Here is a 25657-nt window from a genome sequence, read left to right as displayed (position 1 = left end):
TCTAGAGTCAATGAAAGGAAGAAAAAGTCAAAATCGAGAAATTTTATGTCTAGGGGTAAAACTGTCATTTTACATCTGAAAAATATTAAACGTCATGGCAGTGCTTGGCTAAAACTAAAAGATATATTGCATACTTGGTTTTAAAAGAAAAATGATATTTTGATGCATGATTTTTATAAGTGATGAAAATACGAAACGTTGGAGTGTGAAGTAATTGTGACTATTATGATAATATGATGAAATGAATGGGAATATCGTGAGGGATAAGGCCCCCGAGTGAGCCTATTTATGGGAGAAGGCCCCAGAAGGAACCCGATGATCGTATTTCCATAACAAGCCTAGATTTCCTTTTCTTGCTGAAATGGCTCGTGATGTGTTAGCAATTCATATTTCCACTGTGGCGTCAGAAAGTGCATTTAGTACTGGAGGACATGTGCTTGATCCATTTAAGAGTTCGTTAACTCCTAAATTAGTGCAAGCTCTTGTTTGTGCACAAGACTGGATTCTTAATGAATCTTTACGTATTACAGTAGAAGAAGACTTGGATAAGCTCGAGAAATTTGAAGATGGTAAAAGTTACAAATGTTTTTATATTAATGTGACAAATATTGTATTTTTAGTGGATAAAAATAAATTATTTTCCAGATTTGGCCAACTTGGAAGAGGTGTTCGTTGTATGACTGACATGTAATTACATCTATCAATCAGGTATGATAATTAATTTATATTAAATTTTTTATTAAGATTAGGAATTTATGATTTATAGACTTTCATATTTGATTGTTGATTTAATACTTAGTGAATGATTAAAATTTGGGCTTTTTTTTGTGAAGATGTTGCATCGATTTAATATTCAGTAGGCAATATGACAGTAGGCAATATGGCATCAACTACTTGGATCACCTCCCTTTCTTCCTTCAGAATTGCGACACTATCATCAAGCATTATGTTCAGTAGCTTTTTTCCTTCATATTTTTTGACTTTATTGCTATGATTTGAAATTTGAATATATGTGTTTATGAATCTAAATTAAATGTTTGAACAAATTTATGTTTTTTTTCACTGTATAATATATTATTAATTAAACCGAACCGTATAAATCAGTCCATTATATTACCAAACCGAAATCGAACCGAATTACAATTGTTCAGTTTCAGATTACATAATTCAAAAATCGAAAACTGGAAAACCGAACAAAATTAGATAAATTAAAACCGACCTGACCGATGAACACCCTTAACTTTATTGACTTATAGGTATCTGACTGCTATGATTCCCCCATCTCGAATCACTATTTGGCAGCACCAAATTTATTATCAGAAGTTGCTGTCTCATCCATATTTATTAAAACGACCACGACATTTTTTTCTTTTTTTTTTTACTAATAAACTCGAAAATACTAATTTAAAATACTTAACATTTTCATAAATTACGATAATTTAACATTTTTATCTCAAGTGTAATAAAACATCCTTAACTCGTCAACTAATTAAAAATTAAAGCATAAAAATATCTCTAATAAACTCATTAACAATAAATCTTTTATCTAACAAGCTAATGCGGAAACATAAAGGTCCCTCGGGAGTGTAATGATGCACTCGATCCACTCAATCATCAGCGCCTCCAATAAATCATCAAATCATGTATCATACAAACCTAGTGAGTCTAATGACTCAGTACGTTCTAAACATGAATAGCAAATAATACATATACATTCACATGCATTTAAAAATCATACTTTTATTTAAAATAGCTTTTGAGCAGAAATAAACCATCTAAAATCATTTAAAAATCATTTAAGCATGAGTAAATCATTTAAAAATCTTTTAAGCATAATTCATATATCATAAATCATTTTAATCGTAAAGCTTTCAATCTTTCATTTCAGGTAAAGTTTGATCCTTGAAAGTTACTGGCATTTATTCTTTGGTCGACTGCAGTCTTAGCTCCACATGGTCCATGGGGGTGGGAACTAGGCTCCACCATGAAAATACGATCGTCGAGGTACCTCGAGGATCTTCTCCCATAGACGGGGTCTCTCTGAGGCCTTGTCCCATAACGGGGTCCCTCTGGGGCCTTGTCCCGTAAATGGGCTCCCACTGGGGCCTTGTCCCTCACGACATCCCCACAAAATCATTAATCTTATATCGTTTCTTTTGTTACAGTCAATTCACATCCCTCAAAATATTTTTCCTTTTCTTTTAAAATCATAACATATCATGGCTTTCCAAAAATAGCATTTTAAATAGTATAAATTGCACGAATTTAACATAAATCATAAAATATCATAATTTCATTAAAATCATCATTTTAAATAATAAAATATCGTTTCACATGCGTTATGATCCTTCGGGACGCTGTCAAGCTTTTACGTATTTTTCAAGTGTAAAATTACCGTTTTGCCCCTAGATGTAAAAATTCTCGATTTTATCTTTTTCTTGCTTTTAATGATATGTGTTTATTACAAATAATTAATTATACTTAAATATAATTTTTCCATAATTTTATTCAGCTTAATTCTAGGCTTTCCAATTAATTCTTTAATTAACGTTTCGTGAGGCGTTTAAATCTCGGATAAATTCAAAACTCAATATTTTGATCCCAAATTTTAAAAATAACATTTTTAATACCTAATATACCCTTATGAGCCATGAATCACACCCGTGGACCCATGGTTCAAAATTTAGTTCATTAAATTCGAAATATGACCCTCACTCGAACACACCGAGCCATCTCCTCATCTACTCGAGCCATGGTCGAGCTACCTCGAGCCAAACCCAAGCCAACCCACCTAGGCACCCTACTGACCAAGCCCAGACTATAGAACCAGACCCTAGCTCGCTCAAACACTCCTGGAACCGAGACCCTTGCTGCGCGTGCCCCCTTCCTTTCTAACCTAAGACTCCTAGCCAACTAGGACTCCTCTATCCCCTTAACCAGTGACCACCTTGGACCCTCATCAACCTTGGACCACGCCCAGACCCAGCCTAAGCCCAGCCCAGCCCCTGAACCCATGCAGCGAGCCATCTGAATGAAGACAGCAGCCTGCACGTCCTCCCTTGCGCCTATGCATCTCCTACTTCGACTGGGACTCTATGCTCGAGCCAACCATGAGCCCGAACCCCCTTGACCCTCTTTGGACCACCTTGAGCCAACCCCCAGACCAGCCTTGAACATGCATGGGAAGAGTCCTTTCACACAAGGACTCTTTTCCAGCAACTTCGCGCGAGCCCTAGTCCTGATAGGACCCTTCCTAGGACCTAACCACATCCCATACAAACACTTCTCAAGACCTGGTCGAGCCTCTTCGCCCCATGCACCCTAGCCGAGCCCCTAAAAATCAAGCAAAACCCAAACACCCTTGGCTTCGCTCTTGGTTTCTTCCCACGGTTTCCAGCTTTTGTTTCCATTTAATTTCATCATGTTTTATCCATAAATCATTCATATAGCATCCTACGTTGGCAGCGTACTCGTTTGATTCAAAAACGTTTTTAAAACAAGCGTAAAATCCTAAAAACGTTGAAAATACGTATCATACCGTAAAATTAATCAAACACTCATAATTTTCATGCATAAACAATTAAATCATGCGTATTATGATTTGTATGATGTTTTAAAAAGTTTAGAGAACGTGTCTTTGCGTTTATTACGCTCGAATACTCTATCGTTGGCGAGGGTGCGACGATGGACGACCGGACGACGAAGAACCCTAGCCTTTTCCTTCCTTGAAACTCTCGAAATTATTGTGTTTGTGAGTCTGTTTTCGGCTAGTCTAAAAATAAATTGTGGTGTTTTGATAGCCTAGTTAACATATTTATAGATTTAATTGTAGGTTAAATGGACTTTGGTTTTGGGCTTACAAGCTTAAGAGCAATTGGGCCTACTTAGTATAATTAAATTGATCCCAATAACTCTTAATTAATTAAATAATAAAAAGTTTATAAAATTAGTCTTCCAAAAATAATATTTTTGATCTTTTAAAACTCCTTGTTTGCCCAAAACCGGCTTTCCGGGAGAAATCGAGCTTGACTCGTAAAATAATTCGAACTCCAACATTTTTAGAAAAATTAAATCATTTTTAATCATATTAGGAAGCCTTGCAATTATTTAATGAAAAATAAATATTCTTGTCTTGGTCCTCCCCGGTCTCCTTTCCCCTACCTAATATCGAATATTCAGGTAAAATCTTTAATTTCATGAAATCATGTCATATAATCATTAAATCATGTAATCATATCTTTAAACAATTAATAAATATCATACAAGCATTTAAAAGCAATTAAATAAAACAATTAAGCAATTAAAATAATTTGCATGCATGTGATTTACGTAGGTTTGGTTTTTCGGACCTTACATTTATCATCGTTCATACAGGTTCTTCTGATGTTACAACATCCATTATTTCCTCTGTATTGGCTACTCCCCTTGTTCAGTCTCCTGCACTTAAAGAGACAAGTACATCTTTGTCTCCCTCAGCTCAGTGACTTTGGGCAAGTAATCTCCTGCACTTATTTTGTTTGCACATATTTTCTTGAATTGCGAGCGTATTGAGTGCTTAAAACACCAATTTGTGTAAAAACACGTAAAAAAAAAACTAACTTCTAAATCAAACAAAAGTGAATCTTTGTCTGTTAATTCAAGTTCCTCGGCCTATGCATAATTAATTAGGCCAAAATAAATTTAGCCAATTTAGTTCAAAATTTCATGGACTTCTGATATCGGTCGAAAATTTATTTTTAGTACGAACAAAAACCTTCGCCCAAAAAAAAACTTGGGTAAGATCGAACACAGATGGCCTCAGTGGACGCAACCAAGCACCATCCGAAGAAAGCACCAAGTGATGGAATAGAAGCTTCGGTGCAGCCCAAAACGCAGGGCTTTTTAGGTGTTCGATTATGCTCATAGTTATGGCACTGACATTCCCCTATTTCTTACTAGTCGTTGTTAGAGTAGATGCCCTTAAAACCAACGGTTGGCTAGGGAATTTATTGACTTAAGTGTAATAAAAAATCTTTATTTTCATATAATTTAACTTTTTATAGTCATGTTTTATTTTATCTGTATACCCATGCAAACAGCATAGATAAAGTCCTTGATTATGTTTTAATACAAATGAATCGTAATTCGACGTTGAAACTCATTTGTAAACATTGCATATTCTAAATTCGTTCCTAGTCGATTCAGCCGCCTAAAACATGGATAAAGGTCGCTTGAGCTCGAGACTAGCATCTGTGATGTTGTGTACCGCGTTTCTTGGTAAGAGCATAGAGATGTCCAAACATGCAGATGGGTAGTCATATGATGATTATACCGAACAACCCTCCCTCGTACTTTCCAAGTGGTTATCATTCATCGAGAGGATAAGTCCGTGGTTATGATTGTACACCATTAGTCCTTACGACCCGAGACAACACTGGGGCTCTATATGCTAGGGCTGTGTTTTGACTCGTTTAGCGGCTCCAGGAGAGTCATCAGGTGGCGAGGTTGGGTATAGTTGCGACTCTTGTAGGAGCCAGTGTATTGTTGAAACGTCTCGCTCATTTTCAAAATTCTACTAGACATTTTTTTTTAATTGAATAAAAGCTTCGCAATCTCGAAATAACATTTAAAAATGATTTTAAATATTTGACAATAAAAATAACGCAGTTTTAAAATTTCTAAACTACTCCAAAATCAAACGAAAGCGTAACGTGTAAAAATCGTAATATCATCAACATATAAAAATGTGCAACTCCTCTCAAAAGACGTGAATCAATATGCGGAAAAATAATGGTCCTCGGGTCGTGTCACCGCACACCCGCCTGCCTACTCAGTCTTCGGCACCTCAGGTTCCCTGATCAAAATGCTCACCTGCATCACACACGCCTAGTGAGTCTAAAGACTCAACACACCTGTACCAGTAATAACAAGTACATATACGTAGCACACAGCAGTGAAAAATAGCATAATCAAAATACGTTTCATGAGCTTAAAAACATGAACATAAGCGTGTCGTGTAAAATCGTAACGTGTCAAAACATGTCTCATCATGTTATCATATCATATGCGTAACTGTGACCTGTCAAAACATGGTAATAGCATGTATCATCGTATCAGCATATACGTGTTAAAATCTTAATTTGAATTCCGTTCATTAGCTGTGACTTTCTTATCATCATGTCATCATGTCAGTCGATGGATCCATCTACGTGTAACCGCGGTACCCGGCGGCGGGGGACATCAGCGACACTCTCACCCATCAACTGAGCCCGAGCCTATCATGTCATCATATCATGTCAATAGAAATATGATCATCGGGCTCCCTCTGGGGCCTTCTCCCGTAAACGGGCTCCCTCTGGGGCCTTTTCTCTCACGATATCTCCAATCATATCATCGTGTCATCGTGTCAGTCACAACTAAATCACTTCATTCAAAATGTGTCATCATATTCATCACTTAATAAAATCATGCATATACATAATTTTTCCTTTAAACCAAGGATGCATCATAATTATCATAATAGCATAAAAATCGTAAACATGATGCATAATCATTTAAAATATTATAATTTGTGCTCAGGGCGCTGCCAGGACCAAAATCTCACCCCGGGTGCAAAATGACCATTTTGCCTCTGGAAACCCAAAAATTATCATTTCACTCCTGGACCTCTAAAATTGAACCAAAGCATACCAAATTCCTTAAAACATCCCAAAACATTTTTAAAAGCATTCCTAGACGTAAACTCAAGCCCATAATACGCTTAACCAATTCGTTTTAAACTTGGACCGGAGTCCCGGTTTTAACCCGAATCGACTCGAAACTCAATCAATTTTTTTTCTAACCTTTTGTCATACCTTGAAGACACTAAAATGGTCCTAGCATCTGAAAATCGGCCTAAAATCTTACGGCTAAAAATTCCAGGAAAGCTCCCCAAGTTCGGCCCTATCATATTATACAACCTCATGCTCTTCCCTTTCCAAACTCACGCCTCTAGCCTTCTCCCACGTAACCAGCCTTTAACCACTCGCATATAGACTACCCTAGGCATCCCCTGGACACAAAGAACTCACGGCCCTAACCCCATGCAACCCCCACTAACAACCCGATCGCTAGAGACCCACAAACGCCTAAACCGCACTTCCTTGCACTCGGTTCATTTGTGCTACTCAAGGTTCAGTCCAGCAGTGCTAGGGCCCTCCCAGGACAGGGTTCGGACCCATCAGAAGTAGATCTAATGCCTGGACTCACACTGGCACCAACAGATCCCCCTTACCCTCCATATAAGCAAAACCCGAGCCCTACCACGATTTCATCCCCTCGCCTCTACCACTCACAGCAACAACGACAAGTGTTGCTTTCAGAACCACACCCCGACATCTTAACAATATTTTAACAACCCTGAGCCGTAGCTCCTTGCACAAAATCAGAGAAGAACGTGAGTAACATTTAAAAGAAATGCATGACATGGGTAAAAACCGAAGGAATCCTTCCTGTTCATGGACAGATCGAATAAATTCATGCATCATACAAACACATCATATATATATATATATATATATATATATATATATATACGTGAATGATGCAGCAAAGAAAGTACACAGCGTGCCTGAAACGATGCACAAACACTAGGGACTCGAGGTGGAAGCCGGAGGGAGTTTCTTTGCAAGAACAAGCCACGACCGTGCCTTCAGCTGGTGTTCTTCTCTGAAACCGAGGGAACTGAATTCAGAATGGGGGTGTCGGCTGATTAGGGTGTCTAGGTTTAGGTTAAATGACACTTAGGTGCTTAAATATATAGATAATACTTAGTTAATTGGCCACAATTGTAATTTAAAAGTTTTTAAAATGTTTTAAGCCCAATAAGCTTAAAAGTAGGCCCATTAAATCCAAACACACTCCCGAAAAATATTTCATGTTGAAAAGTTCTTGAAAATATTAGCCGAACCCTTAAAAAGTCCCCCGAATCAATAAAATTTGCGTACCGTTAAAAATAAAGTTATTTGTGTAAAAATACCCAGTAAAATCCCATTATTTGAAAAATCCACTTAAAACACCATATATTAACTTATAAAAATTAATCATGTATTAAAATAATTCTACTGAAAATTCTCCGGTCTCCGTTCCTTGTTCGGGCGTGAAATGAATCTAAAAACCCTAATGCATGAACTTTTAAAATTTCATGAAATAATTACTACCATGCATGAATTATGCATAAAAATAATTAAACACCTAATTAATAAAATAAATATGCATTTAACTGTTTTAAAACAATTTAATAAAATACCAAATAAATTTAATAACTTGCATGCATGTGGTTCACATGGACCTTCAGATTTTCGAGACGTTACAATCTACCCCCCTTAAATTGAATTTCGTCCTCGAAATTCGCTTATCCTAGATAATAAAAAAAAGTTTATACTTAGTTCTAGTATCCCAATAGTCCACGCTTCCGCTGCGCTACTCTGATAAAATAAGTGTTGTCCTTCCGTCTCCTCAATCCTAATTAAATTGCCTACCAAAATCCTCGTTTGCGAATCGTAACTTAAAACAACTTATGGTGACTTAGTTCTATTCAGCTATGGTCTCGAATTTTGACTTATCTCGCAATTCCTCATAATAGAGATGGGTGTACAAACTTCTCGCACCTTACTTTTCTCATACTATGCTCATAATTTTCATCAACCTATTACATTAGCATTTATGCATTTCAACTCAAGAAACCTTAGCACCCAAAATTTACTGATTGACTTCTTTCCTTGGTAATACACTTAAATGTTAAACCTTACCTCAACCACATAATAATATTAGCCTAAGATCCTTGAATCGAATCTTCATCTTACGACACCAAACTTACAAACTTAATTATTTACAAGTACATCCCAAATATTAAATTGTCGCAAATCTTAAATTTCAAGTAGTGATAATTCATAAAACCCAAAATATGCAATATCGATCTTCTACCTTAATAATAAAACCCTTCAAGTATCACATACATGCTTAAACTATTATCTTTCCCATTACAATAAAGTCGGGAATTCACTGCTCACCTACGAGTGTGGATATCCTATGTGATCTGATGAAATAATAGTGCGTGAAATCTCTGGCCAGAGTATGAGATGTACGTTTGAGAAGGAGTTCTCCAATAGTACATGCGATGCCACTATTTATATGTATCACATAGTTATCAAATTAATATACAACCCTCGATGAACCAATGGTTGCAGATTCGATCGAGATATATGATATGAAGGGACCGTACTGTACGCTAATTCTAATCGACTGGTTCTTGCAGGCACTATCAGTGATACCTATGGAATCATGGAACGATGCTACTAGACGCTCTTACCATGGTTCGATGGGTTTAATCAGAAATATAATTTCTGACATTCTCATGGTCAATTTTTGATACATAGAATGAGGCAAATTAGGGTAAGCCCGAATAAAAGATTATGTCCTGAATCACAAGGAGTTGTGAACCCACAGCTAGCTATACCCTGAACCATTGAGGGTCATACAAGCACTGGATCATTTGTTCCCGTTGAGAGAATAAATTCAAGTAGTTGAATTTATATTATGATATATTAAATTCAAGTAGTTGAATTTATGATTATTAAATTTTGAGAAAATAAATTCAATGGGTTGAATTTATGAGATAGTAAATTAAAGAAATTGAATTTATGAAATTTGGAGAGAATAAATTCAAGGAGTTGAATTTATAAAATTTGATGATTTAATTTATTAAACTCGAAAGTTGAGTTAATTAAATATTAAATTTTGGAGGTGATAAATTCAAGGAGTTGAATTTATAATTTAAATATTAAATTCAAATGTTGAATTTATAAGGGATTTAAATTAAATGTAATGGGTATATATATAATGGGCCTGTACGAGTACAAGAACAACATACATATTATTAAGGTTATTAATTGGACTTTAAAAGATTAATTAATTAATTAAACTAGTTGGACTATAATAATTAATTGATTAAGCCCATTAAGTATTTAATTTAATTAATGGGTCATAAGCTTATATATATGTGTATTAGACTTAGGGTTAAACACAATTCATTCACAATTTTTCGTAAAACCCTAGCCTCCATCTCCTTGGTATTTTCAAAATTCCCTTCTCCCAAAGCCTCAATATTTCGGCCACTTCCTTTTGGGGAAAAAGATTGAGCTGTCTCTCAAACTTTGATCTCCAATGTAAAATCTCTTCTAATTTTTCTAGTGCAAATTAGAAGATGAACAAATTTTTTAGTCGTGGACCTAATTCGAAGAATAAATAAATGAGTTTCTGATCAAAGTTCGTGGGGAATTTATCAAGAGCTATTTCCGCTAATCCCGAATAATTGGAGCCTTGTGAATTTTTCACCAAATGTATACATTCTAACACCTTATGAATGTTTTAATTATTAAAATCATACGAGTGCTCAAATATAATTTGAATGTCAAGATCTAAAAATTTTAAAACTTCCGTTGCGAGTTGGGAACGAGAAAACCGAAATCCAACGGTCGCTTCTTCTCAAAGTGTCATTGAAGCGTCTGGCTGATACCCTGAACTGTATCTCAGGTTGAGCGAGAGGAGTTTTGATCAATTTAATTAAGATCCAATTTATCGGTTGTTTGTTGTGTGTTGGGTTCACCATCCTAGATGTCTCGCAAGAAATATATATATTACCTAAAATATGTAAACAAAATTATAATAACAAATCACACCTAATTGTATGACAAAAATTATCATTGTCAATTTTGTGAAATAAATTTTCAACTTGACCCAACTTATTAACAAATATTACTTTCACAGTGAAAAATATTATTTTTCAATAAAAATATGGATTGTGTAGATCTGTTTTATAAAATACTTACACAATAAATAATAATGCACACGAAAACAAACTAATTACTTCATAAAATTTATATTATATATATATGTATTCAAATCGTTGTTAGCCGTTACCTTATTACAGAACCTTTGGAACCAATGAGTGTAATTTCCCGCGTTCTCCAAAACCAAAGCGTACTGTTTCCGAATCGTCGCTTCTGCATGAATAATCGCCATGTTACACCAACACCCTTTCAAGAAACATATATCTCCTCACCAGCATTTCGCGATCGCATCGGCTCTATTTTCAATCTTCAATTCAGTTCCATGGAGAGCGAAAGCAGCAACAGCAGTAACAGCACGGGGGGTGATCAGGGTTCTTTCAACCCAAATCCTGCTCCACACTCCCCTCCGCCGACGCAGCAGTTGCTCAATGAACGCAGCCCGTTGCGGGGAAGCGGCGGACCAAATCTGGGATCCGGGCAACTACGCCTTGCGGGGGTGTCTTCTCCTCCTCCGCGAGCCATCAGGCCCTTAGCGATGGGGGTTCCTGGTGTATCTGCCTTTTCTCCTTACATCAGGCCGCCTCTGCCTCCGCCTCCCCCTCCGCCTCCGCCTCCACGTCCGACTAGCGTGGGGCCTGCTGGTACTGCTGGAGGCATTCCAGGTTTACCGGCCTTTACGCTTTATAACAGGGCGCCTCCGCGTCCAGATTGGTACCCTGGCCCCGGGTCAAGCAGCGGTCCCAGCGGGTTTGGTTTCGGGTACGGGTTCGGATTGTTCGGCTGTCACGTGGGACCGGTTGGAGGGAGTGGGTATGGGGGTGTGGCGCCGTTTGAAGGCGGAGCTTTGAGGATAGGTGGAAGCCCGGCCAAGAAGAGGGGTCGGGAAGAGGGAAATGCAGGAGGTTCCGGGAAGCAGAAAGCTGAGGGAGGGATGCCTCCGGTTCCCTGCCCCATTTGCGGAAGGGAATTCATGTCAGAGAAAGCTCTGTTCGGACACATGCGGTCGCACCCGAACCGCGGGTACAAGGGCGTACATCCGCCGCCGGCGTTCAGGGCTGATGAAGAGTTTGCTGATGTTCCAGGCCTGAATCGTCCAGGAGAAATGGAGGCTGCTGTAGACGGAGGAGGTGTGGAAGCAGAGGAAGCGGCGGCTCCTGCTGCAGAAGTTGGAGGAGACACAGAAATGCAGCCACAAGGTGGGGCGGAGGAGAACTACACTCTGCCTGATCTGAATATGCCACCGCCTCCCAGCCCTGGTCAGTGAGGGAAACGAATCTCTATTAATCAATTTATCAATAATAATACAATATCAATGACAATAATATATTGATACAATGTTTTGTTTCAGTTTTTTGCTGCATGCATGCATGGTTGTGATTTTCAAACTTGGATTTGATTATTTCTGTTGTCTGAATTCTATCATGTTTTTTTAGTATAATTTATTATTATTATTATTTTGCATGATTTTATTGGATGGATTTTTTCTTAATGCTTTTGATTTGATTGCACAAATAGATTGTTTTCATTTACATTGTACTTAATCGGTTGATTTTTCTTAGAAAAACAAGAGAATGTGATATTGTGAGTATATATAACAAAAATCTACATTATCATGAAATAGAAACTCTTTCAAACTTAAGTATCACCCAATTTTTTCAATTAACCAAACATCGATCGGATGCGGTCGACCGGAAGACGTTTTTTTCCCCTTACCTTTCCTGGTGCATTAATTGGTATTCTCCTGAAAATCAAACAAGATAACTCTTCGATTTTAGCATAGAAGAAATATTTTTTGAACAAGTGTAAACATGTACATTCATAATTGTGAAAATAAAAAATAAAGTAACAAGCTTTATTCTGGATAAAGGTTACCAAATTCATTTTCAATAAAAGGGAGCCCATTATGAGAAAGTGAAGCCCATTTAATCTCCACCAGCCCAAAATAAAGCCCAATCGAAAACCCGATTCGTGAAGCCCATTTGCATCTCAATCAGCCCAAAAGAAAGCCCAATCGAAAACCCGATTCGTCCCACATCCCAACCCATCGTGATAATTTGAACGGACACCGAAGGTCATGAATCGAACAGCAATGCAGAATGGAGGCGGAGGAGGCATAAGAGCTGAAGAAGTGATTTCGAAGCTGAAGGACGATGGGGATTTCGATCGTCTTCGTGTCAAGATCATCCGTAAATTCAAGGAAAACGTGAGTGTATGCTTTTCATAAATAGGAGGATTATGATGATATATATGTTAATTAGGTTGAGAATGTTTGATTAGGGTTTGTGATTTGAAATTGGTTAATATATGGGAGCCTAAGATTCCGGAAATGTTCTAGCGTTTCTGAAAATTTAAATTTTTTCTTTCGATATATATCGACGTTCTGGAAACCATGTGATTATGCTTCTGGATAATGCGGCACTGCACAAGTTTACATAGGTCATAGGGGAAAAAGCACCTCCTTATTCTGATGCTGACAATTTTGGGGGTTAACCAGAAAATTTTCTGGATACCATCGATGAGTGTAGTTGAGATTGAATTTTAGTACTTTTTTTTGGCCTTTAACTTCACTCTAGTTTCACACCTTTTTGTTGAATGCCACTTTAGGAGGAGTTGCGAGGAAATATCATATCCCTTGTGAGGCAGTCGGCTGCGCTTAATAGTCCAGGTACAGAAAATATGAAACCGCGGCAGCTCTCAGATGCGATACACAGAGAAATCGGGTATGATTGTTTACACTTGATCAGAGGAGGAAATTTGTGAAGCTAACGTAGGTGAATATGATGCATGAAATGTTGATTTGTTTTTTTAAGGTCTTGAGTTAGTACAGAGCTGTTGTATCAAAAAAATTCATGGGATACTGTCTCGTTGCTTTAGGGACAAACTCATGAGCCAAGTTTCAGATGGTCTCTGGAATATAATTAGATCTGCGGATGGCATGAAAACTGAAATAACAGAAACTGTACAGTCAGTATATGAGAAAATATTAAATCCGCGAAGAGATGACAATGTCGAGACATCTTCTAGCATGAATTCTGGTCCAATCAGGAGTGATATTAAGGATAATCTGGATACTAAAAGTTCTGCTGGTGAGATTGATGGCTCTCTGTTGGATAGAGAGCCTAACGAACCGCCAGGATTTAGTTTGAATGATCTGCACCGAAGTAACGAGATGAACAATATCGATCGACATAACAAAATTGGTTCACATCCCTCTTCTCGTAAAAGGAAAGGAATGAAGGAAGTTAGGTACAAAAATTTGCAATCGGACGATTTGGAAGAAGCCGAACAATCCCCCAGGATTTTCATCCTTCCTTGGGCATAGCACTTCAGCGGGTGCTACTGATGAAGATCCTGAGGTGCCTCCAGGATTCGGTTGATGAACCACATGCAGCATAAAGTTTTTTATCCATTGATATCCCTAATTCTTTACAAGATGAGGCAATGTTCAATAGTTCATGTATATGATCATGAATCCAAGTGTTTGCTGAACCCATGGTAATCACATGGGAGATCTCCATGTCTACCATAATCTAATGTCACAGGACAAATGTTGAGGAATTATTTTTGGAATTCATAGTAAGTACGCACTACCATTGTTCTTGTGATATTTACCACTGACCAAAGTAATTAATAGAGCTGGTCTTTATACGATGGTTTTTAAACTTCAATTATTGTTTTTTTGGCGTGACATGAATTTTCTATGCTAATGATTATTTGCTACATAATCATTATTTGATGGATACCGATTTGGTCATCTTTTGTCTTGTATTTATCGGCTGAGAAACATACTCCTTCCTCTAGCTGTTAGCATACCTCCATCTAATGACGTCTTGGTTTATTGATGTAATAGTTTGTGTACACGCATATTTGTGTGCATTCGTGTATTTCTGAGTATAGTGGCTTGGTTAGAACATTTAAGCTGGTAGATATTTCATTATTTTGGTTATTTTTCCATGTTAAAAATTTCCATCTTGTACCTTTCCTAAGTGCAAAATACTGTGCAAAGAAATCTGGACATCAATTTGAATGAAAATTAAAGGCACTGGTCGAGTTGGTGCTTGTTATTTGATCTGATACCCGAATGATGCCAAACATTAAAACCAACATTAGTTTGAATGTCGAGAAACTTCGGTAGTTACCTTTCAGTGTAGTTCTATTCCTCGACTCCCTGAAGTTTTGTACAACCAAATTTTGTTTTTTACCTTGATATTTCATAGGATATATGAATTAAAGCAGTAGGGGCAACTCTAATCAAGCAATAGGCATCCAAGAAGCTCCTGCAACAAGGTATTTCTGTTATATTTATTTTTCCAGACATCACATCTCTTCTTCTTTGCTTCTACCAGTTCCAGCCATTGCATTCATTTACTTTTAGCATATTACAAGCTTACAAGTTCACAAAGAATAAATCGATTTACTAGCGATGGCAACATGCAGGGTTTAAAACTTCCCTGTTCAGGACGTGTTAGGCCCGGGGCGAGTCATGGGGTTAGTAAACCCACCTCGGATCGCCCTGCCATTATATTTGTTATGCTGCACACAACTATGGCAGCGGCGTCCACGCAACATATATTTTTCAAAAAGAATTCCTCTGACTGCCTCTGCCGCGTCACCTTCTCTCCAATTCCTTCCAAAGTCCTAGCTCCATCCCGTTTCTACATCGATTTCCCAACTCATTTCTTCAATTTTTCCGATCAAATTCTCGATTTTTTGGAATGGGATTAACAAATATCTATACTTGCCAAACTTAGACATCAAAGGATTGTGTCATATTACTATTACCCAGATGCTGACTTATGCTACGTATACTTATATATTCATATATAAAGTAAGCCAAATTTAGACGTCAAGGGATTGTGTCGGATCGGTATGATCCAGATGCTGACATATGCTATATATATACTCATATATCTAAAGTAAAACAAGACGAAGAATACGACCGTAACAAATCTTTTGCTCGTTTGTGAGGAAGGAAGGATATGGGTGGTTGGGGGGTGAATTTGTGAATGCAAACTTGGCGTTTGGTCGAGGAGATTATAGGAGCATGTGGTTTTATGAGGAGAAATGCGACAAATTTGTGAGTGATTGTCAATTTGTTATAGGGTCGAGAATGCCTTTAACAAATTATATAATATAATAGACTTCGTTAAAAACTTAACCGAATATGATTCTTTAATTACAATAACTTGATTTCTTGTAATTGAATTTGCTTCTTTTTTCTAAATATAATTTATTTTGTATTACTGTTTTACCGAAGATGTTAGTCCTATATCGTACGTGGAGTTTCTTTTCACTCCTGGTTTTGTTCGGATTTTTAACAAACCCCTCGTCATTTCTCATTTCAATGCACAATGTAAGAAGATTATTCTTGAAATCAAATTAAAATATTACAAGCATGATATATGAATTTAATGCGATCATGTAAGAGTACTAAAAAAATATATATATATGAAATAATGATTAGCGGAATATGTAACATTTATGAGAATAAATAAGGATGCACGCCATGCATATTTTCTGCGGCGATCATCGTCTATAAAATGCACAAATCCCTCTTCTCTAATTCAAACAATATAATCATATCGAGTTCTAATTACAACTAAAGTATAGACAAATGGATTTTTTATATTTTATGTTGCTCTATTTCGCTCTCCCTGTTGCGCTAGGAATTTTGATAATTGGTGGCTTATTATATTGTTTCTGTCGTGCGAAGAAAGTAGACGAGAAGAAGAAGAAGAAAGGACAGAGCAGCAGCGACGACGACGACGATGACGATGTATAAAAGTAAAAGTTAAGGGATCAGTGATCTTTTTTAGAAATCAAATATATTCGGTCTCAAACATATGCGGAGAATCTAATCAAAAAAGAAAGTACATGTATATATAATAAAATTTGTAAGTTTATATATTATTCAGTAGTTTCATGCCTTTCCACTCCACACCTTGTTTAATTACATATTTACAAATAATAAAGTTTGTCAGTTTATAAATTATTCCAGTTGCATTTCTTTCCACTCCCCTTTCTGTGGCTAAATGTATATTTTGATTGGTATCGAATTTCATTTAATTATATATACGTTATTTATTTTACAAAATATTTTTTATTTAGTAATTTTAATGAGTGCGCATAATTATTAATGATTTATTTATATAACATCAATATAAGTGGGTAACAAAGTAAAATTAGTTCAAAATAATTTTATAATATAAATGTATATTATCTCTTAATAATTTTTTACAGTAATAGTAGATAATAGATAATTTTAAAATAATGTATTTTTTAAAAATATATCAAAAATTAATCTAATTATTGATGTTTAGAATATTATAATATCAACACCCTTCTCTTGGTGTTAAATATATATATATATATATATATATATATATTATAATAATAATAATAATAATAATCATACTAATAATAATAGATTAAGAAAAGTAATTAATTTTGGAATTAAATCTCAAAATGTTAAAGTAATTTTTTAATAATGTAATTTAACAGTGAAAGACGAGAGAATTCAATTGTATTTATCAACCAACCCGTATTTAATTTTGGAATTAAATCTCAAAATATTAAAAAATGTTAGAATAATATTTTTATATTCTAATTTAACAGTGAAAATTGTATTTATGAACCAACCACACCCAATGTCCTAAAAAGGCCGAAGCATTAAAAACTTTATTTCGAGAAAGAGTGTGAAAAAAGCTGTCTATCGTTTGTTTGACCATAAAAAAAAGTGAAAAAGCACAATTTTAATTTCTTTTATAAATTATAAATTGTTAAAAATAAAAATTTACGGTAACAAGTAAATCTCAAACTCTCAAAATTTACCAAACTACAGACTTTATAAATTTTCTCCCTATTCAATTGTGTTTTTTTCACACATTGAGAGACTTATTATAGAATTTCTTTGGAAATAATCCAAAAATAAATTCATCACGATGTAATAGAATTTCTTTGGAAATAATCCAAAAATAAATTCATCATTACATACATCATCACACACTAATTTTCAATATTTAAAACTCTTATTTTCAATATTCAAATATATCAACTCTTATTTTTCAACATTCAAATATATCAACTATTATTTTTTCAACATGATTATTATTTTTCCACATTCCCCTTTGTTATGATGCAATGGGGGTATTTTATTTTTTAACCTCGGTCAACTATTTTTTTGAGAAAATGATCTCCTCAAATATATTTCAAATACACTTGAGGAGGTCATTTTCTTAAAAAAAAAGATTTGATCGAGGTTATTTAACCAATTTTCCCTGCAATGATTGTCTTTATTACGTGTTTTATATTGTCTCGTTAAAAACCTTACTAGGAAAAACTCATTGGGATAAAAACCATAGTAAGAGAAAAAGAGTACAGTCACGTAAACTCCACCTCATGTTAACACGAACGATTCTTCACAAATTTCGTAGATTGCGCATCCCAATATTATACATATGTTTTCTGAATATTTTCGTAGGAAGTGCCTTTGTGAAGAGATCTGATGAGTTTTTACTTGATTGAATGTAACGAATATCAATATCTTTATTCTTCTCAAGCTCTTGTGTGAATGCGAAGAACTTAGGGAGAATATGTTTAGTTATGTCGCTTTTTATGTATCTTTCTCTCATTCGAGCAACACATACAACATTATCTTCATATAATGTCAGGGGCTTCTTGTCGAATGATAATCCGCATGAGGTTTGGATATGTTCGGTCATTGATTTTATTCACACACATTCACGGCTTCATGTAGTGTAATAATCTCGGCGTGATTATTACAAGTGTTTGTTTCTGTGAATGCCAAGAAATTGCATTGCCTCCACGAGTAAATACATATTCGATTTTGGAACGTGCCTTGTGTGGATCAGATAAATATCCAGCATCAGCATAACCAATTATGCTTTGATTGGTATCTTTTGAATACGAAAATCCCAAGTCTATCGATCCTCGTAGATAACGGAATATATGTTTAATTCCGTTCCAGTGTCTTTTTGTTGAATATGAGATAAATCTCGCCAATAAATTTACAGCAAAATCTATATCAAGTCTTGTACAATATGCAAGATACATAAGGGCACCGATAGCACTTAGATATAGTACTTCTGGAACAAGAATAAATTCATCATCTTCACATGGACGGAATGGATCCTTTTCTATGTTTAATGATCTAACAACCATTGGAGTACTTAAAGGATTTGATTTATCCATATTAAAATGTTTAAGGATCTTTTCTGTATAATTTGACTGGTGAACAAATATTCCACATTCTCTGTGTTCAATTTGAAACCACAGATGATACTTTGTTTTTTCAAGGTCCTTCATTTCAAATTCTTTTTTCAAGTACGACAAAACTTCTTGAATTTCCTTATTCGTTCCAATGATGTTTAAATCATCAACATATACAGTAATAATTACGCATCCGGATGTTGTTTTCTTAATGAAAACGCAAGGGCATATTGAATTGTTTGCATATCCCTTTTTCATTAAATGTTCACTTAGCCAATTATACCACATTTGGCCTGATTGTTTTAACCCATATAATTATCTTTGTAATTTCACAGAATAACATTCTCTGGGTTTTGAACTTTGTGCTTCAGGCATCTTAAATCATTCAGGGATTTTCATATATATATATATATATATTACTATCGAGCTATCCGCATAAGTAAGCTGTGACAACATCCATAATACACATTTTTAAATTTTCAGATATCGACAAACTAATCAAATATCGAAACGTAATTGCATCCATAACAGGAGAATACGTTTCTTCATAATCAATTCCAGGCATTTGAGAAAAATCTTGTGCAACAAGTCGAGCTTTATATATTACTATTTCATTTTTCTCATTTCGCTTTCGAATAAAGACCCATTTGTATCCAACAGGTTTTACACCTTCGGGTGTAGGTGTAAGGACTATAGACCTTAAAACGTTACATTTATTTAGCGAATCCAATTCAACATGGATGTCGTTTTTCCATTTTATCCAGTTCTGTCGATTTTTACATTCACCAAATGATTTTGATTCATGATCTTCATTGTCATTTATGATGTCAAATGCCACATTGTAAGAAAATATTTCATCAATTTCTTTTATATATTTTCGGTTTCATATTTTTCCAGTATTAACATAATTGATAGAGATTTCACGATTCTCATCAGTTTGTGGTTCAGACGGAACGTTTTCATCATCATGTATTTCTGCTGGAATATCATTCTCTATTTTGTGATCATCGCGTTTCTCTATGCTTTTTCTTTTTCGAGGATTTTTATCCTTGGAACCGATTGGCCTTCCACGCTTCAACCGTTTAATGACATCATGGGCGTCTTCAATTTGTTTCTTTGGAATTTCAATTCGAGCAGGGGCATGTACAACATGTATATATGATTTAGTTACCTCTTTTGTGTCTGTAAATGCATTTGGTATCTGATTTGCTATTCTTTGCAAGTGCACAATTTGCTGTACATCTTTTTCACATTGTTTAGTTCTTGGATCTAGATTTAACAATAATGATGTATACTATGTAATTTCTTTTTCGATATTTTTCTTTTCTACCCCTAACATTGAGAATATTTCCTCATTAAAATGACAATAAGCAAAATGTGATGTAAACACGTCGCCTGTCTGAGGTTCAAGATATCGAATGATTGATGGGCTATCATAACCGATATAAATTCTGATCTTTCTTTGTGGTCTCATTTTTGTTCGTTGAGGCGGTGCAATAGGCAGATATACCATACATCCAAAAATTTTCAGATGAGAAGTGTCTGGTTCTTTACCAAATGCAAGCTGCAATGGAGAGTATTTATGATATGCACTTGGTCAGATGCGAATTAATGCAGCAGCATGTAAAATTGCATGTCCCCATATAGAAACAAGGAGTTTTGTTTTCATAATCATTGATCTAGCAATCAGTTGTAGACGTTTAATCAATGATTCAGCTAATCCATTTTGTGTATGTACATGAGCAACATGATGCTCAACAGTGATTCTCATTGACATACAATAATCATTGAAAGTCTGGGAAGTAAATTCACCAGCATTATCAAGTCTAATTTTCTTGATTGTATGATCGGAAAATTGATTCCGGAGCAAGTAATCTTGCAAATGCCACATTCTAAGTTGATGATAAACATACATGTGACCATCTGCTGGAGTCATCGATCAATATCATAAAATATCTAAATGGTCCACAAGTTGGATGAATTGGACCACAAATATCACACTGAATACGTTCGAGAAACATATGTGATTCATTTTGGATTTTAGCTGGTGATTGTCTTATAATAAGTTTTCCAAGAGAACATGCTTTGCATTGAAACTTATTATTTTGAAAGATCTTCTGGTCTTTCAGCGGATGACCATGTGTATTTTCTATAATTCTTCACATCATTGTTGAACCAGGATGTCCTAATCGATCATGCCAATTGATCAGTATTGAAGAATTATCAACTATCATGTTTGATTCAATATGACTTATATGTGTATAATGCAATCCAGTAGGGAGTATTGGTAGTTTTTCAACTACATATTTATTTCCTTATTTATATGTGGTAAGACACATATATTTTTCATTTCTTTCATTTATTGTCTGAGTATCATACCCATGAGAATATATGTCATTAAAACTCAACAAATTTCTTTTCGATTGTGGTGAATACAAAGCATCATTTATCAAAAATTTTGTACCATTAGGTAACAAAAATTGTGCTTTACCACAACCTTTTATCTAGTCTACATGACCTGATATTGTATTCACCATTGTTTTTGTTGGTTTTAGTTCCAAGAAATATCTTTTATCTCGGAGAATAGTGTGCGTTGTACCACTATTAGGTATGCAAACTTCCATGGAATTAGTTCCTTGTTTAGTTTTATTCATAGCAGTTTCCATGTTTGAACTTCAAAAAAAATATGCAATTAAAAAATTACTGAAAATACATATGTAATGTTTTTAAAATTATAACACATATCATAATTGTACAATAAAACATTATTATATGAGTACATATAAAATAAATTATTTTACATTTACATTCCACCAATATATTGTTCGTTTTCAGAGAAATAGTTAAGAAAATCTGCAGCATCAATATTTTCTGTTTCTATTCCACCAGCATATTGTTCATTTCCATAGAAATCATTCAGAAAATCTGCAGCATCAAAATGAGTTGAATCACTCAAACGGTCACTATGCTCAGTGAAGTTGATCTCTTTTTCTTTCTTTTTTATCGATTCTTTATAGAGTTTTTAAAGGCGCTCTGGGGCTCGACAAAAACGAGACCAATGTCCTGGAGTGCCGCATCTAAAACAAGAACTTTCAAATCGTTTTGAGTGATTTTCATTACCACTCATGTTCTCATGATGCCTTTTCAGTGGGTGGTTCATGACGTCCTTTTGAGATGAGTTATAAAAATAACTATCTTGATTGTTTTCAAAACCACGGCCACGACCACGACCACGACCACTTCCACGTCCATGTCCACGACCACGACCACGACCTCAACCTCGACCAAAACCTTTTCTCTGAATTTGATTTTGGTTTCCATGTTTAAATTCATTTTTACTTACAGCATTTACTTTTAGAAATGATATTGATCTAGTAGGTCGGGACTAATGATTTATCATTAGCAGCTCGTTGTTCTTTTCCGCCACAAGTAGACAGGCGATAAGTTCAGAATATCTCGCAAATCCACGCACTCTATATTGTTGCTGTAGAGTTATATTTGATGTGTGAAATGTGGAAAATATTTTTTCAAGCATTTCTGATTCCGTAACTTCATGTCACAAAATTTTAATTGCGGGATTATTCGATACATCGCTGAATTGTAATCACTGACTTTCTTAAAATCTTGGAATCTCAACATATTTCATTCATCGCGGGTCGGAAGTATAACTTCCCTTATATGTTCAAATCTTTCTTTAGTCCTTTCCACAGAGCCATGAGAACTTTTTCAATAAGATATTCACATTTTAAACCTTCATCAAGATGTCGACGCAAAAAAATTATAGCTTTTACTTTTTCTTGTGATGAAGAGATACAATTTTCTTTAATAGTGATGTGAACCCTCGTGCGAATGAAAAGCAAACACGATTAAAAATTGAATCGCGCCCTCAATTCAAATACGAACAAGGATCGTGTTGTGTTGTCCCGATCCTTTGAATCAAGTATGATGTGATTTTCATCCCTAAACTACGAGGTTTAGTAATAAAGAATCACGATGAAAACAATCGAAATTAGAACGAACCTTCAAAGAACTCGTCTTTGACAATCCGCGTAAGAACGATCGACAAATGCCACAAAGTAAAACTTTGATAAGTTTGATTTTGAAGAACAAAGCAAGAGCTTTGAAACTTGAGAGAAAAATCTCAAAAGTTTGATAAACTATCAATAATAATCTGAATAATGTGTAAATTTTGGTTCCAAATATTGTTTACATACTCAAGGATATCAAATCTACTTGCCCAAATAAAGAAAACTCTATCTAAGGAAAATTCTGCACCAAATCTGCGAAGGGACACAGACTCCGTGTATAGGTCCGGAAGGGTGTTCGTGTAGACTCGGCCTTTACGGAAAACTTAGGACACGGACCCCGTGTACAGGTCCGTGCTCGGGTCCGTGTAGACTCGGATTTCTTCATTCTTGGGTGTGATATACACGGACCCCGTGTACAGGTCCGTGCTCGGGTCCATGTAGCCTCGGTCCTTCAAAGTATGCTTGAATAATATTCCTTTGGTTCCCGAACTCACTCCCATGCATCACGAACCCTTCGGCACTTTGCTTCTTGCACGTAAGCCCTCCTTGATAGCTCATAAGCCCATTCACTGCTTCTTTGAACTTCTTCAGACGCTCCCTCGTGATTGGTCCCTCTGGCAACTCTAACGGATCCCATACTTTCCTTGGAGCTTGACCGCCCGTGTTCGCATCATCCTCCCGTTCTTGAAAAGGATTTGTCCTCAAAATCTTGTTCATCACCTACATCAAACAACGACAAGTCACTAACATTAAAAGTGGAACTCACGTTGTACTCACCTGGTAGATCGAGTTTGTAGGCGTTGTCATTGATCCTTTCTAGAACTTGAAATGGTCCATCGCCCCTAGGTAATAGCTTTCCTTCCTCAAGTGTAGCCACACCCAATCACCCTTCTCAAAGACCACCTTCTTCTTCCCCTTGTTGGCTTGCTTTGTGTATTGTGCGTTCTTCTTCTCAATATTAGGCTTGACCTTTTCATGCAAACTCCTAAAAAATTCAGCTTTCTTCTTGCCATCCATATTTAACCTTTCACTCACAGGTAAAGACATCAAATCCAACGGAGTTAAAGGATTAAAACCATACACAATCTCAAATGGCAAATAATTTGTAGTAGAATGCACACTTCGATTATAAGCAAACTCAACTCGAATCTACACACATAACCTTAACGTGCGATTCGGAATAGATGAAGTAGCCTTGCGCCTGCTGGTTGACTAGAATCATGGCAGCCCCACCGACGTTACTCACGGCCCTTCCTTTAGCAATTCTTCCGATCCCGCCTCCATCGTCACATAACACGACTTTCCCTTGGACATCAACATTCATCAATGATTGGGGAAAGCAAAATGTAGCATTTAAATCTGTCGAAACAATTCCAGGATAAATAAGAGGCAAGAATGTTGTATTAGAGAAGATGTACTGCAAGCCAACTTTTGGCTAGGGAATTTATTGACTCAAGTGTAATAAACAATCTTTATTTTAATATAATTTAACTTTTTATGGTCTTGTTATACTTTATCTGTATACCCATACAAACAGCATAGATAAAGTCCTTGATTATGCTTTAATTAAATGAATCGTTATTCGATGTTGAAACTCATTTATAAACACTGCATATTCTAAATTCGTTTCTAGTCGATTCAGTCGCCTAAAACTAGGGATAAAGGTCGCTTGAGCTCGAGACTAGCATCTGTGATGTTGTGTACTGCATTTCTTGGTAAGGGCATGGAGATATCCAAACATGCAGATGGGTAGTCATATGATGATTATACCGAACAACCCTCCCTCGGACTTTCCAAGTGGTTATCATTCATCGAGAGGATAAGTCCATGGTTATGATTGTACACCATTAGTCCTTACGACCCGGGACAACACTGAGGCTCTATATGCTAAGGCTGTGCTTTGACTCGTTTACCGGCTCCAGGAGAATCATCAGGTGGCGACGTTGGGTACAGTTGCAACACATATAGGAGCCAGTGCATTGTAGTCGGGGATTCACCGCTCACCTGCGGGTGTGGATATCCTATGTGATTTGATATAATAATAATGCATGGAATCTCTGGCCAGAGTATAAGATGTACGTTAGATTACGAGTTCTCCAATAGTACACGCGATGCCACTATTATAGTTATCACATTATGATCGAATTAATATGCAACCCTCGATGAACCAATGGTTGCAGATTCAATCGAGATATATGAGATGAAAGGACCGTACTGTACGTTAATCATAATCGACTGGTTCTTGCAGGCACTATCAGTGATACATAGGGGATCATGGGGCGATGCTACTAGACGCTCTTACCATGATCCGATGGTGCAATCAGAAATGAGTTCTGACATTCTTGATCAAGGTGTTGATGAAAAGAAAGGGGCTAACTAGGGTAAGCCCAAATAAAGGATTATGTCCTGAATCACAAAAAGTTGTAAACTCACGGCTAGCTGTATCCCTGAACTTTGAATTTATATTATATATTAAATTAAAGGAGTTGAATTTATGATAATTAAATTTTGAGAGAATAAATTCAAGGAGTTGAATTTATAAAATTTGATAATTTAATTTATTAAACTCAAATGTTGGGTTTATTAAATATT

General features: G+C 35.8%; 2 protein-coding genes across 3 annotated transcripts; both read left to right on the top strand.

Annotated features, from left to right (window-relative positions):
• Positions 1–361: 361 nt before the first annotated feature.
• Positions 362–12072, top strand: LOC142519637 (uncharacterized). The gene is made up of 4 exons (XM_075622674.1): positions 362–569; positions 4375–4455; positions 10435–10551; positions 10949–12072. Exons 1-4 carry the CDS (start codon positions 362–364, stop codon positions 12070–12072), a joined length of 1530 nt encoding a protein of 509 aa, XP_075478789.1.
• A 787-nt stretch (positions 12073–12859) lies between these two features.
• On the top strand, positions 12860–14349 carry LOC142519302 (uncharacterized). Of its 2 annotated transcripts, none has more exons than XR_012813752.1 (3): positions 12860–13011; positions 13413–13579; positions 13683–13821. XR_012813752.1 is itself a non-coding variant. In XM_075622269.1 (3 exons), exons 1-3 carry the CDS (start codon positions 12883–12885, stop codon positions 14128–14130), a joined length of 693 nt encoding a protein of 230 aa, XP_075478384.1. In that variant the 5' UTR covers positions 12860–12882; the 3' UTR covers positions 14131–14349. The 2 variants fall into 2 exon arrangements, 1 of the variants encoding a protein (XP_075478384.1); XM_075622269.1 differs by having other exon boundaries at positions 13413–13528; positions 13683–14349.
• Positions 14350–25657: the final 11308 nt, after the last annotated feature.

Source organism: Primulina tabacum, chromosome 11 (genome assembly GCF_025594145.1).
Source record: "Primulina tabacum isolate GXHZ01 chromosome 11, ASM2559414v2, whole genome shotgun sequence".
NCBI classification, from domain to species: domain Eukaryota; kingdom Viridiplantae; phylum Streptophyta; class Magnoliopsida; order Lamiales; family Gesneriaceae; genus Primulina; species Primulina tabacum.
This window is presented reverse-complemented; position numbering and strand designations above follow the sequence as displayed.